General features: G+C 58.4%; 1 protein-coding gene across 1 annotated transcript; it reads right to left on the reverse strand.

Moving 5' to 3' along the window:
• Positions 1-6,689: 6,689 nt before the first annotated feature.
• LOC102259935 (aquaporin-5) lies at positions 6,690-9,719 on the reverse strand. Its single transcript, XM_005877310.2, has 4 exons — positions 9,357-9,719; positions 8,162-8,326; positions 7,673-7,756; positions 6,690-6,940 (listed from the first exon to the last, which is right to left on the reverse strand). Exons 1-4 carry the CDS (start codon positions 9,717-9,719, stop codon positions 6,755-6,757), a joined length of 798 nt encoding a protein of 265 aa, XP_005877372.1. The 3' UTR covers positions 6,690-6,754.
• Between the last annotated feature and the right edge of the window lie 6 nt (positions 9,720-9,725).

The raw sequence follows: 9,725 nt of genomic DNA on the forward strand, positions 1-9,725 counted from the left end.
CCCCATTTCTCTGCTCTCCTCAGGGGACAAAACAATACCTCTCATGTCTCACACAGGACAGCTGAGCCATTTCTGTGGCTATGCCGGCCCTAAGTCACCCATGCCCTAGGCTCTGCCCTTCTATCCTTTGCAGTATTTCGAGGTGTTTGCCTAAACAGAGGTATCCCTCCCTAAGAAGAATCTGCTGAGCTGCTAAAATAATCCTGTCTTCACCTCTTAACCACCTCTGGGTGCCAGGACCTCGCCCCTGGACACATCTACCTGCCCAGTAGATGCCCCTGCTTGTCCTCAGGCCCCTCAAATGAAACCTTTCTCAGAATGAGGTTCTCCTCTCTCCCATCCCCCAAACGCACCCCTCCTGTCTCCTCCCACTCAGTTGGAGGCATGAGGGAAGCATCCTGACCCTTCTCCCCCTCCTGCCTCATCCACTAAAGGCCTCAGTCCTGCTGCTTTTGAGCCCCTACATGTTTCTTGACTGTGCTCTCTGCTTGCACCCCTGCTGCCCTGCAGCCTTTAACCGTTCTGTCTGCTCCCTTGCTCTGCTCCAATCAATTATCCACACTGCAGCCCGAGTGATCTTTCTAAAATGCAAATCTGATCCTGCTGCTCCTCTGCTGAAATCCCTTCAAAGCTTTCACCCCCTCTGTGAGCTCCATGCATGCACTTACGTGCATGGCCTCCATGGCTCCTGCTCCTCCTACCTCACCTCTCTCCACTCCTTGCCTCGCACTTTACCCTCTGGCCTCATCAAATGGCCAGTGGTTCTGCAACGCTCAGAGCTGGTCTCTCCTTGGAAGATGCTCTCTCTTCTTCTTGGGGAGCCCTTCCCCTCCCTGCTTGGGTAACCCCTATACCATCCCTATGGCTCAGCTTCAATGTCACCTGCTCCTTTCTTAGGCGAGTCCCTCTGTGTGTTCCCACCACACCTGGACATTTTTGTGCACTACAGTCATCATAGGGTGTTGCCATGGTGTTAATGGGTCTCCCCAGTGAGGCGGTGAGCCCCTGAGGAGGCAGGAGCCAAGTTTTGCTCATCCCTACATGCAGTATCTTGCACAGGGATTGATCATAGTAGGTGTTCAATAAATAACTGTCGAATGAATGAGTGAATAAAAGCTTCCCTTCTTCTGCTTCTTGTAAGACTGTGCTTTTATTGGCTGTTTGAGCGGGGGTGAAGAAGTAGGAGGAGTGGGTGGCCCCGATGCTGGGTTGGCTATGCTTCACCAGCTTTTTCTTTTCTTTTCTTTTAAATATGATTTTATTGATTTCAGAGAGAAAGGGAGAGGGAGGGAGAGATAGAAACATCAATGATGACTGCCTCCTGCCCATGGCGGATCGAGCCAGCAACCTGGGCATGTGCCCTTGACCAAAATCAAACCTGGGACCCTTCAGTCCAAAGACCAAAGCTCTATCCACTGAGCCAAACCAGCTAGGGCTTCACCGGCTTCTTGACCTCCTGGAGGCAGGTGACTTTCATATCTGCTTCCTTTCAGCTGCCTATTCTTAGTCCTATACCTACTCTCACCTGGGACCGGGCCCTCTGAAATCTTCCAGTGAAACATCCCAGCTCTGACCACAGGCTCTGGCCACCCACCTTCCCCCATCTCAGTCACAGTAACCGCCCCCCCTCTTTCTGTTCTCCCAGCCATCCTGGCTTGACCCTACTTTCTCCAGCCAGATGCCCTGGCATCTCACTTTAGTGCCCCCCTGTCCTGGCTCTCTTTTCTCCCTACCCCACCACACACCTGCATCTCTCCATTCTCATTCTGCTCACACCCTCTGCCTACCATCTGCACTGCTGAGCACTGCTGGAGACACTCGCCCAGCCATGCAGACCGCTGCCATGACAAGTCCATGGTCTCTGGCCTCAGCAGGGGTCGCTGCTCTATTCCGCAATCCTTACACCACCCCTGGGCGGCTGTCTCCCCATTCTTCTAAGGCCTCCTTCAACTTTCCCCACTCTGTTCAGGTACCCGACTCTTCTAGCCGATAAACTTGCCTCCTGCCCACCCAGAAAGCCAAGCTAGCAGGCAATGCTTCCTCCCACCCTTCCAGCCACAAACTCGCTGGTGGCTGCCATACCCTCACCGGCTTCCCTGTGCCCCCGGAGCAGAGGCAACCCTTCTCTCGTGTTGAATCAGGGGCCCCACCCGTCTCTCGGCCGTGCCCAGTCTCATCTGTGGTTTGCACTTCTCCCTCTCCTGGCTTCTTTATCACCTGCCTGGTAATCTCCACATAGTGGAGAGACCATGACTTTGGAATGCCTTTCCTCTTTGTCTCTTTTTCAAAGACTTTGTTCAAGTCTGATTCCTCCATGAAGTCTGCCCCGATTTTCCTTTCCAGCAGAGGCAGGGCAAGCTGCATGGAGAAGTTGGGCTTGAGCAAAGCCAGTACTAGTAGCTACTTCTGGCCTTGGCAGCCTCACTGCCTCCACTGTTCCAGCACAGACTCCTGTGCTTTCCTGGCTTAGAGGATTCTTTCAATACTTACTCAAGGAATGGAGGCCTGGGCAGTGTGAGTGACATTCCTCCGTGCCTCGGTGGGTCCTCTGCCGGGAGGCTGTCCCAAAGAACCTCAAGGGCATCTCTCTTCTTCCCTCCCGGGGGACAGACACTGGCCAGCCCTCCATCTTTCCGAGCCTCAGTTTCTGTGCCTGTGCACCAGGCACCAAACCACGGGCCAGCCCAGGGCTGGGCAAACTTTTTGACTCGAGGGCCACAATGGGTTCTTAAACTGGACCGGAGGGGCGGAACAAAAGCATGGATGGAGTGTTTGTGTGAACTAATATAAATTCAAAGTAAACATCATTACATAAAAGGGTACGGTCTTTTTTTTTTTTTAGTTTTATTCATTTCAAACGGGCCGGATCCGGCCCGCAGGCCGTAGTTTGCCCAGGGCTGGGCTAGCCTATCTACTGAGACCTGTGATAAGAGAATACAAGGGAAAGCATTTGGACATTGCCATGCACTGCACACCTGACCAGTGCCTAACTTCTGTGACTTCAGTTTCCTCCCTTATAGAATGGAGATTAAAATTCCCACCTCCCCACGTGTCATTAGGAGTCAATGTGCTAATTCCTAGGAGGGTGTTTCTCAGCGGGAAAATGTTGATTAGAACTGCCACGCCCCTCTCCAGTGAGACAGCTGTCTCTGGGCTGGGTGGGAAGGGTCCTGGTTGCTGTGGCAGCTCCAGGACAAGCAGCACTGGTGGCCCCTGCTCTGGGCCCCGGAGGCTGGGCATTAAGAGCAGTGGCAGCCTTTGTTTCTGGCTGGCCCAGAACAGAGCCTCCGGGGCCCTGCCCGGCCTGGGACAAGGTCCTTCATCCCCCGAGGCCAGCCAGGCATTGGCCAGGGCTTGCTCCAGTTCCAGCCAGCACCTTGCCAGGCCCAGGCCCAGCCAGTCTTGGGCTCTAGCGCCACGCTTTGAGGTCACTCATGCTCAGAGGCTTTTTGCCAAGGCCCCACACCTGGCTGCCTACAGCTGCCTGTCAGGTGGCTGTGTGCTCTTAACCTCCCAGAGGCCTGTCTCTGGGCTCCCCAGATCTCTGAGAGGGTGTGTGTGTGTGTGCGTGCACATGCATGAGGGAAATGTGAGCTCTGACTGAGGACCAGGTTTGGGGGGAGATGGGGCAGCAAGAAGGATGAAGGTATCAGGAGAGAAGAGGAGGGGCATTAAACACGTGACAGAAAGGGAAGAAGTCAAGACAGCTTCCCTCACATCATCTCCCCAATCCCCACAAAATGTGTCAGGTAAGGAAGTCTGATCTCATCTGCACCAGACAGGGGAGGAAACTGAGATCAGAGAGGGGCTAGAGAGTTGACCCTCCAGCCAACCCGCCTGTCCATCCATCTAGACAGCCAACCTTCTGTCCATTCCTCCTTCACCCCAGTCCTCCGTCTCTTCACCATGCCTACCTTTCCACCTGGTTAGACCTGGCAGCCCTGGGCAGAGGGGGAGTGGAGGGGTAGGACGCCTCCTAGAGGAGAATCAAGGCTCTTCCTGGGTCCCATCTTCAGGTGGAGCAGAGGGTCACAGGGGTGACTGAGCATGTGTGCTTGGGTGTGACACACGTGGGCCTCTCGGGGAACACATGGAGCCAGAACACGAGTGGAGGAGGACTGGCGAGGCTGTCACCTGCACGGAGTGAGCAGCCCATGCCGAGAAGACGCAGCCCCTCGGCACAGCTGAAGGTCAGCGTGGAGGCGCTGGTCTGGGTGTGTGCCCGCTCCTGCAGGTCTTTGTGAGCCGGGACCTAGGGGCACGTGGAGGATCAGCCACCACGGAGCACAGCGCCCTCTGCTGGCCACAAACCCGACTGCGCAACTTGTCCGTCCAAAGCCCTAGGCCTAGGGTGGACCCTCTCCCTCCGGGGGGCCGGGAATTCCCTCGGACTGGGTGCCTCGCCCCGCCCTGAGGGTCTGTCTCCCACAGGCCCACCTGTCAGAGAAAGGAACGCAAGTTGCTGGGCTGGGGAGAGGCCAGCCTCCCAGGCACCTGAGTCTTCTGGAGCCTGAATGGGAAAGGACTCCCTCTCTTCTGCATCCCATCTCGGATGGTGGAGGGGGGGTGGACTGAGAGTAGCTACTTCCTGGTGGCCCCCGGGGACCCAGGCCTGAGAGACTCCCCGTGTCCTCCATCCCCCACGTCTGGAGCCCAGACCCAGAAATCGCGGACGAGAAGCGCAGCAGTTGTGCATTCGGTGGACGAGGTCCCCCTCTGCTGGTCGGAGCTGGCATTTACGGCGGGACAGGGTGGAGGCCGGAGCTGGCGAGTCGGGGGCTGCCCCTTTGCACAGGTTCTCACACGCATAACTGCCTTTTGGTGTTAACTGCACGCTGATGAGGCGGGCAGGGCAGGGCGGCTGCAGCTCCCACTCACAGATACTAGGCTCCAGTGTGGAGGAGGACTGGGGACTCTGCCGCCCTCGCCCCCAACCCCTGGGACTGACCCTTGCCAGCAGGGTCTGTAGACTCTCCCTCCTCTTCCCCGCCCATCTCCTACCCCTACTGGCCCCTTGTCTTCCGAGGCAAAGCTGAAGACTGTGGAGCAAGGTTCCCACACAAGGGAAAAGCTGGAGTTCAGGTTCAAACCTCCCAGGAGAGCAGAGGCCGGACCTGGGGGTGGCCAGGGTCCCAGATGTGTACCTGCTGCGTTCTCTTCACACTTGTTTATCGAGCACTCACCCTGAAGTGTCTGGTCCTGTTTGCACAGGGGTTTTATTTCCATCCATTGTCTCATTTTATCCTCACAACCACCCATGAGTACAAGTAGCCCCATTTTACGGAGGAGGTAATTGAAACTCGGAGGGTTTATGTTACCCAGTTAGGCGTCAAGACTTGGACCCCACGCAGACGCGTTAACTCTGATGCAGGGCCGTGTCCTGAGCTGCTCATCTGCATCCCACCCTTTCCCACAGCGAGCAGCGGTCCTAGGAACCTCATTCCTTCATCTCATCTGATCCCCACAGCAACCTGTGAGGGAAGCAGTTTTAATCCTCATTTTATAGCCTAACAGATGGAGGCGTGGCCGGTTAAGGGGGTTCCCTAAGGGGTGTCAGTGGCAAGGGACAAGAGCCAGTGAGGGCAGAGCAGTGGGCCCAGCGAGGAAGATGGTGGGGATACTGGCTGGCAGTGGCAGGGAAGGGGAGACCAGAAAGGAGCTGGGCCAGTGCAGCGTGTGTGTGTGTGTGTGTGTGTGTGTGTGTGTGTGTGTGTGGTGGGGCAGGGCTGCTGTCTCTGGGCACAGGCTCCCAACATGGCTCCTTTTTAGAACACGGAGGGGCAGAGAGGGGAGTCCAGGCTGTGCCTCCTCCCTGATGACAGACCTGGCTGGTCATCTCCTTGGCATCTCAAGGGGCTGCAGGCTGGCTCATTTCTCTCCCACCCTGCCTGGCACACCCTCCTCAAGGGGCAGGGACTTGACATAGCTGAGGTGGGAGGGGTGTGTAGGCGGGAGGTTGAGTGAAGAGGATGCCTCCTTCTCTGCTCCCACTGCCTCCTCCTGACCTCTAGCTCGCTTTTTATATTTGGTCTCTCTCCCTCTCCCCTCCCCCTCTCTTGCTCTTCCCACCCCCATCTCTGACTCTAGGCCCCGCTGGCTCAGCTTCGCTGTCTTTCCACAGAGGCCTGTGGAGCCCATGGGAAGGTGTGGGATGGTGAAGAGGAGCAGTGATGAGCCAGAGTCCCAAGGAGAGGCTTTTGGGGAGAGACGAGGCAGAACATGGATGTCAGCGGTTTATTGGGGAGCCCCCACCCCAGCAGCCCTAGCCCATGCACCTAGAAGCAGAAATAAATAAGGCAGCATTTAGTGAGCCAGTCTCTCGCCCTCCGAAGGAGCTCTGGGGAGGGTCAGCCTCTGCCATCCTCGGGGCTGGGATCCACTGGCTCTTGAGGAGGGGCCGGGAGGGTGGGGAGGAAGAACCCAGGCCACTCCTTACTGCCCTGCCCCTGGGGCGGCCTGTGAGCTCAGTGCCGTGTTCACAATCTTTGAGGTCTGACCTCATGGCAGCAGCCTGCCCCGTCTCAGAGAGACCCTCACCCCATCGGACCGCAGTCCCGGGGCCCCACCCCAGGAGTCCATCATGGGTTCCTGCTCCCATTTCTAACTGCAGCCTGGGGAGCGAGTCCCTCCTCCCTAGCCCAGAGGACCCGCTGTGGGGGAAGGAAGCTTTGCTCTCATGGGGGTTTTGGGGGGGGGGCGGGGAGGGTTTCCCCTGCAATTCAGGGGTGAGAGGCTAGCCCCTGTCTGACGCTGGTCAGTGGGCGGTCAGCTCCATGGTCTTCTTCCGCTCCTCCCGCTGCTCCTCCCAGTCCTCCTCAGGCTCATACGTGCCCTTGACGACGGCCACACGCTCACTCAGGCTCAGGGAGTTGGGGAAGAGCAGGTAGAAGTAGAGGATGGCGGCCAGGGCAGCCCCCACGATGGGCCCCACCCAGAATACCTGAGGGAGACAAGACGGCATCAGCGGGCTGAGCCCCAGGCCTCAGAGACCCCCACTCCCCGCCTCCAGAGGACAGACTCATGGACCCTCAGAAGAGACAGACAAATGGACTCCCAGACCCCCAGAAAGAAAGACTTTCTCCCCGTCTCAGGGAGATGAGATCACAGACACCCACATCCTCAAAGGAGGCAGACCAGATCCCCAGAAGGCCAGGGCTCCTGTCTCTAAAGAGACAGATGAGCCTTCAGAGGGAACAGACATATCGATCCTCAGAAAGACGGACAGAACTCCTCTCCCTCCCGCATGGGGACAGGGACAGACTCCGGAGGGAGACCATGAGCTCTCAGGGGAGGTTTCAGATTGTCCATAGAGACAGACCCACGGGAAGGAAGACTGCCCAACCCCTCAACAGGGACAGGTAAGTAAACATCAGGGAAGACAGACACACAGACTCCCAGAGACACAGACAAAATCCTCAGAGATCAACCTGGAGGTGGGGATCCCCTCACTTACCTAGAGGAACAGACACACATAGTCCCCCCACCCCTCACCCCCAACAAGGGTCTCCTTGTCCATATAAATCTACCCCTGAGGGTGATCTGGCTGCATCCTGTTCCCTACGGTGTCCCCTCCTCGCTCCAGCCACTGCTCCCCAGGCCCACCCCCAAGGCCAGAAGCCGCAGCTGGTGTCCCAGCCCTCACTGCCAGGGATCAGGGGACGCCCAGACTCACCCAGTGTGCAGAGCTGAACCGCTTCATGACCACTGCGGGGCCGAAAGAGCGGGCTGGGTTCATGGAGCAGCCGGTGAAATAGATCTGGACACAGAGAGGGAGGTGGTGAGGAGGACGAAGGGCATGTCTGCTCCCACAGAGCCCCAACGCTCCCAGGGTCACCCAGCAGTCCAGGGGCTCGGCCAGATCTCCAACTCAAGATCTCCAGTTCGTAGGCTGGTGACCTCTCCCTCACAGGTCCCTGTGCACACTCCTCTCTTCTCTGTCCTGAGCTTGGGCTTGGTTCCCTGCCCCCACTTCAACTCCCACTTATTCCCATCTCCCCTCAGCCCAGAGAAGGTTTGGGGGCTCCAGTCTGGGACAGGGTACAACAGCCCCACCCAAGGCCCAACTGCAGGGCTCAGTGGTCCAGAGAGGTACTGCTCTAGGGCCCCATTATTTGCCCCGAGGGGCTCCCCACAACCCCATCCACATGGTAGCTCTGCTCACCCCCACAAGGTGGCCCAGTGTGACGGACAGGCCAATGGACAGGGCTGGGGAGCCCACAGGGCTGGTGCGGCGGGAGTCGGTGGAGGAGAAGATGCAGAGCGCCAGCTGGAAGGTCAGAATCAGCTCCACCACCATGGCCTGGCCGGGCGTCGTGTTGTTGTTGAGCTGCAGGGGGAGGGTGGGTTAGGATCGCCTTCTGGCTCTATGGCCAGGGGCTTGGGGAAATGGGTTTAGGGCCTCCAAGGACACCTACAGCCCAGTGCACGTCAAGTCAGGGAGGCCATCTGCCAAAGAGACTACATACTTCACAGTACGTACAAAGCCTGAGGCGCAGGCCTATGGCCGAAGGGTGGTATGAGGGGAGCTTCTACTCGACACAGCCCTGTCAACGGTTCTGCCCAGTCCCAACCCCCACAGGCTGGCATTTACCCTCCCTCCTGTGGGCAGCTGCCCAGTTTGTCTACTGCACCCCCAGCCCACCTCCCGCCCGTGCCTGATCCACTGCCAGGGCCAACCTCAAACCCGTCTCTCCAGTGCGGCTGACTCACGGCTTGACAATGGCCGAGAAAATCCTCCTCTGTGTTTGACTAATGAACCCAGTTTGCATGGGACATGGGGGCTAAATCTGGGCCTTCGGGGACGGGGAGGCAGCCGGGGGCCAGGCACAGGAACCAATATGCAACAGAGACCCTCACATTAGAGCAGAATTAGGGGTTCACATGCATGGTCTCTAAACGGGAACCCTTGACACCTGCTGTGGTAGGCGACCGCCATCCCCTGCAATGGCTGAGAAAAACGAGACCCCGAGCGGCCAGGGTCAGCAGAAGCCAAGATTGCAACCCCTCTCTCTGATGGTTCCATGAAACCACTCCACCGAGGAACCGAGGAACCGAGGAACCAACAGGAGCTGGAGGGCGCAGGAGGAGGGCAGAGCTCAGGGGGAGGCAGGAGAAAAGCAGGAGTTTCCGACAAGAAAGGAGGGGCAGTAGGCACCAGGAGAGAGGCCAGCAAGGGGCAGCAAGAGGGGGCGGCAGAGGAGGAAGGTAAAAACCGGGAAGGCTGAGCAGGCACACCCCCGCCTGGGTATTCCTCATGCTGGCCCGGGTGTGCTCTGGCCCACACGGTGCATTCATTCTGGAGCTGGAGTCCGGGGCCTAGGCCGGTCCCGCTCCACCCCCAGTCCCCGGACACTCACCGCATTAACGGCCAGATTGCCCCTCGCGTTGAGAGGTGCCAGCCCGTAGAGGATGCCCGCCCCGGCGATGGCGCCCACCAGCTGGGCCACCACGTAGAAGACAGCCCGCAGCAGGGAGATCTGGTTGCCCACGAGGAGGGCCAGCGTGATGGCAGGGTTGATGTGGCCGCCGCTCACGGGCCCCAGGGCCTGGGCCAGGGTGCCGATGGCCAGGCCGAAGGCCAGCGAGATCTGGAGGATGGAGGGCAGCGCCGACGGCCACTGAAGGGCCGAGCCGAGGCCGAAGAAGACGAAGATGAGGGTGGCCAGGAACTCGGTGAACACAGCCTTGACGAAGGCCACGGAGCACACCTCCTTCTTCATGGTGGC

This window comes from Myotis brandtii, unplaced genomic scaffold (genome assembly GCF_000412655.1).
Source record: "Myotis brandtii unplaced genomic scaffold, ASM41265v1 scaffold517, whole genome shotgun sequence".
NCBI classification, from domain to species: Eukaryota; Metazoa; Chordata; class Mammalia; order Chiroptera; family Vespertilionidae; genus Myotis; species Myotis brandtii.

Bases quoted from the DNA above. Each gene is read 5' to 3' on its own strand.
- LOC102259935 (XM_005877310.2), bottom strand. From the start codon at position 9,719: ATGAAGAAGGAGGTGTGCTCCGTGGCCTTCGTCAAGGCTGTGTTCACC. The intron at 7,757-8,161 runs GTGAGCAGAGCT...CTCTGTGTCCAG, and splicing joins CACTGGGCCACCTTGTGGGG to ATCTATTTCACCGGCTGCTC. The intron at 6,941-7,672 runs GTGAGTCTGGGC...TGTCTCCCTCAG, and splicing joins GGTTCAGCTCTGCACACTGG to GTATTCTGGGTGGGGCCCAT.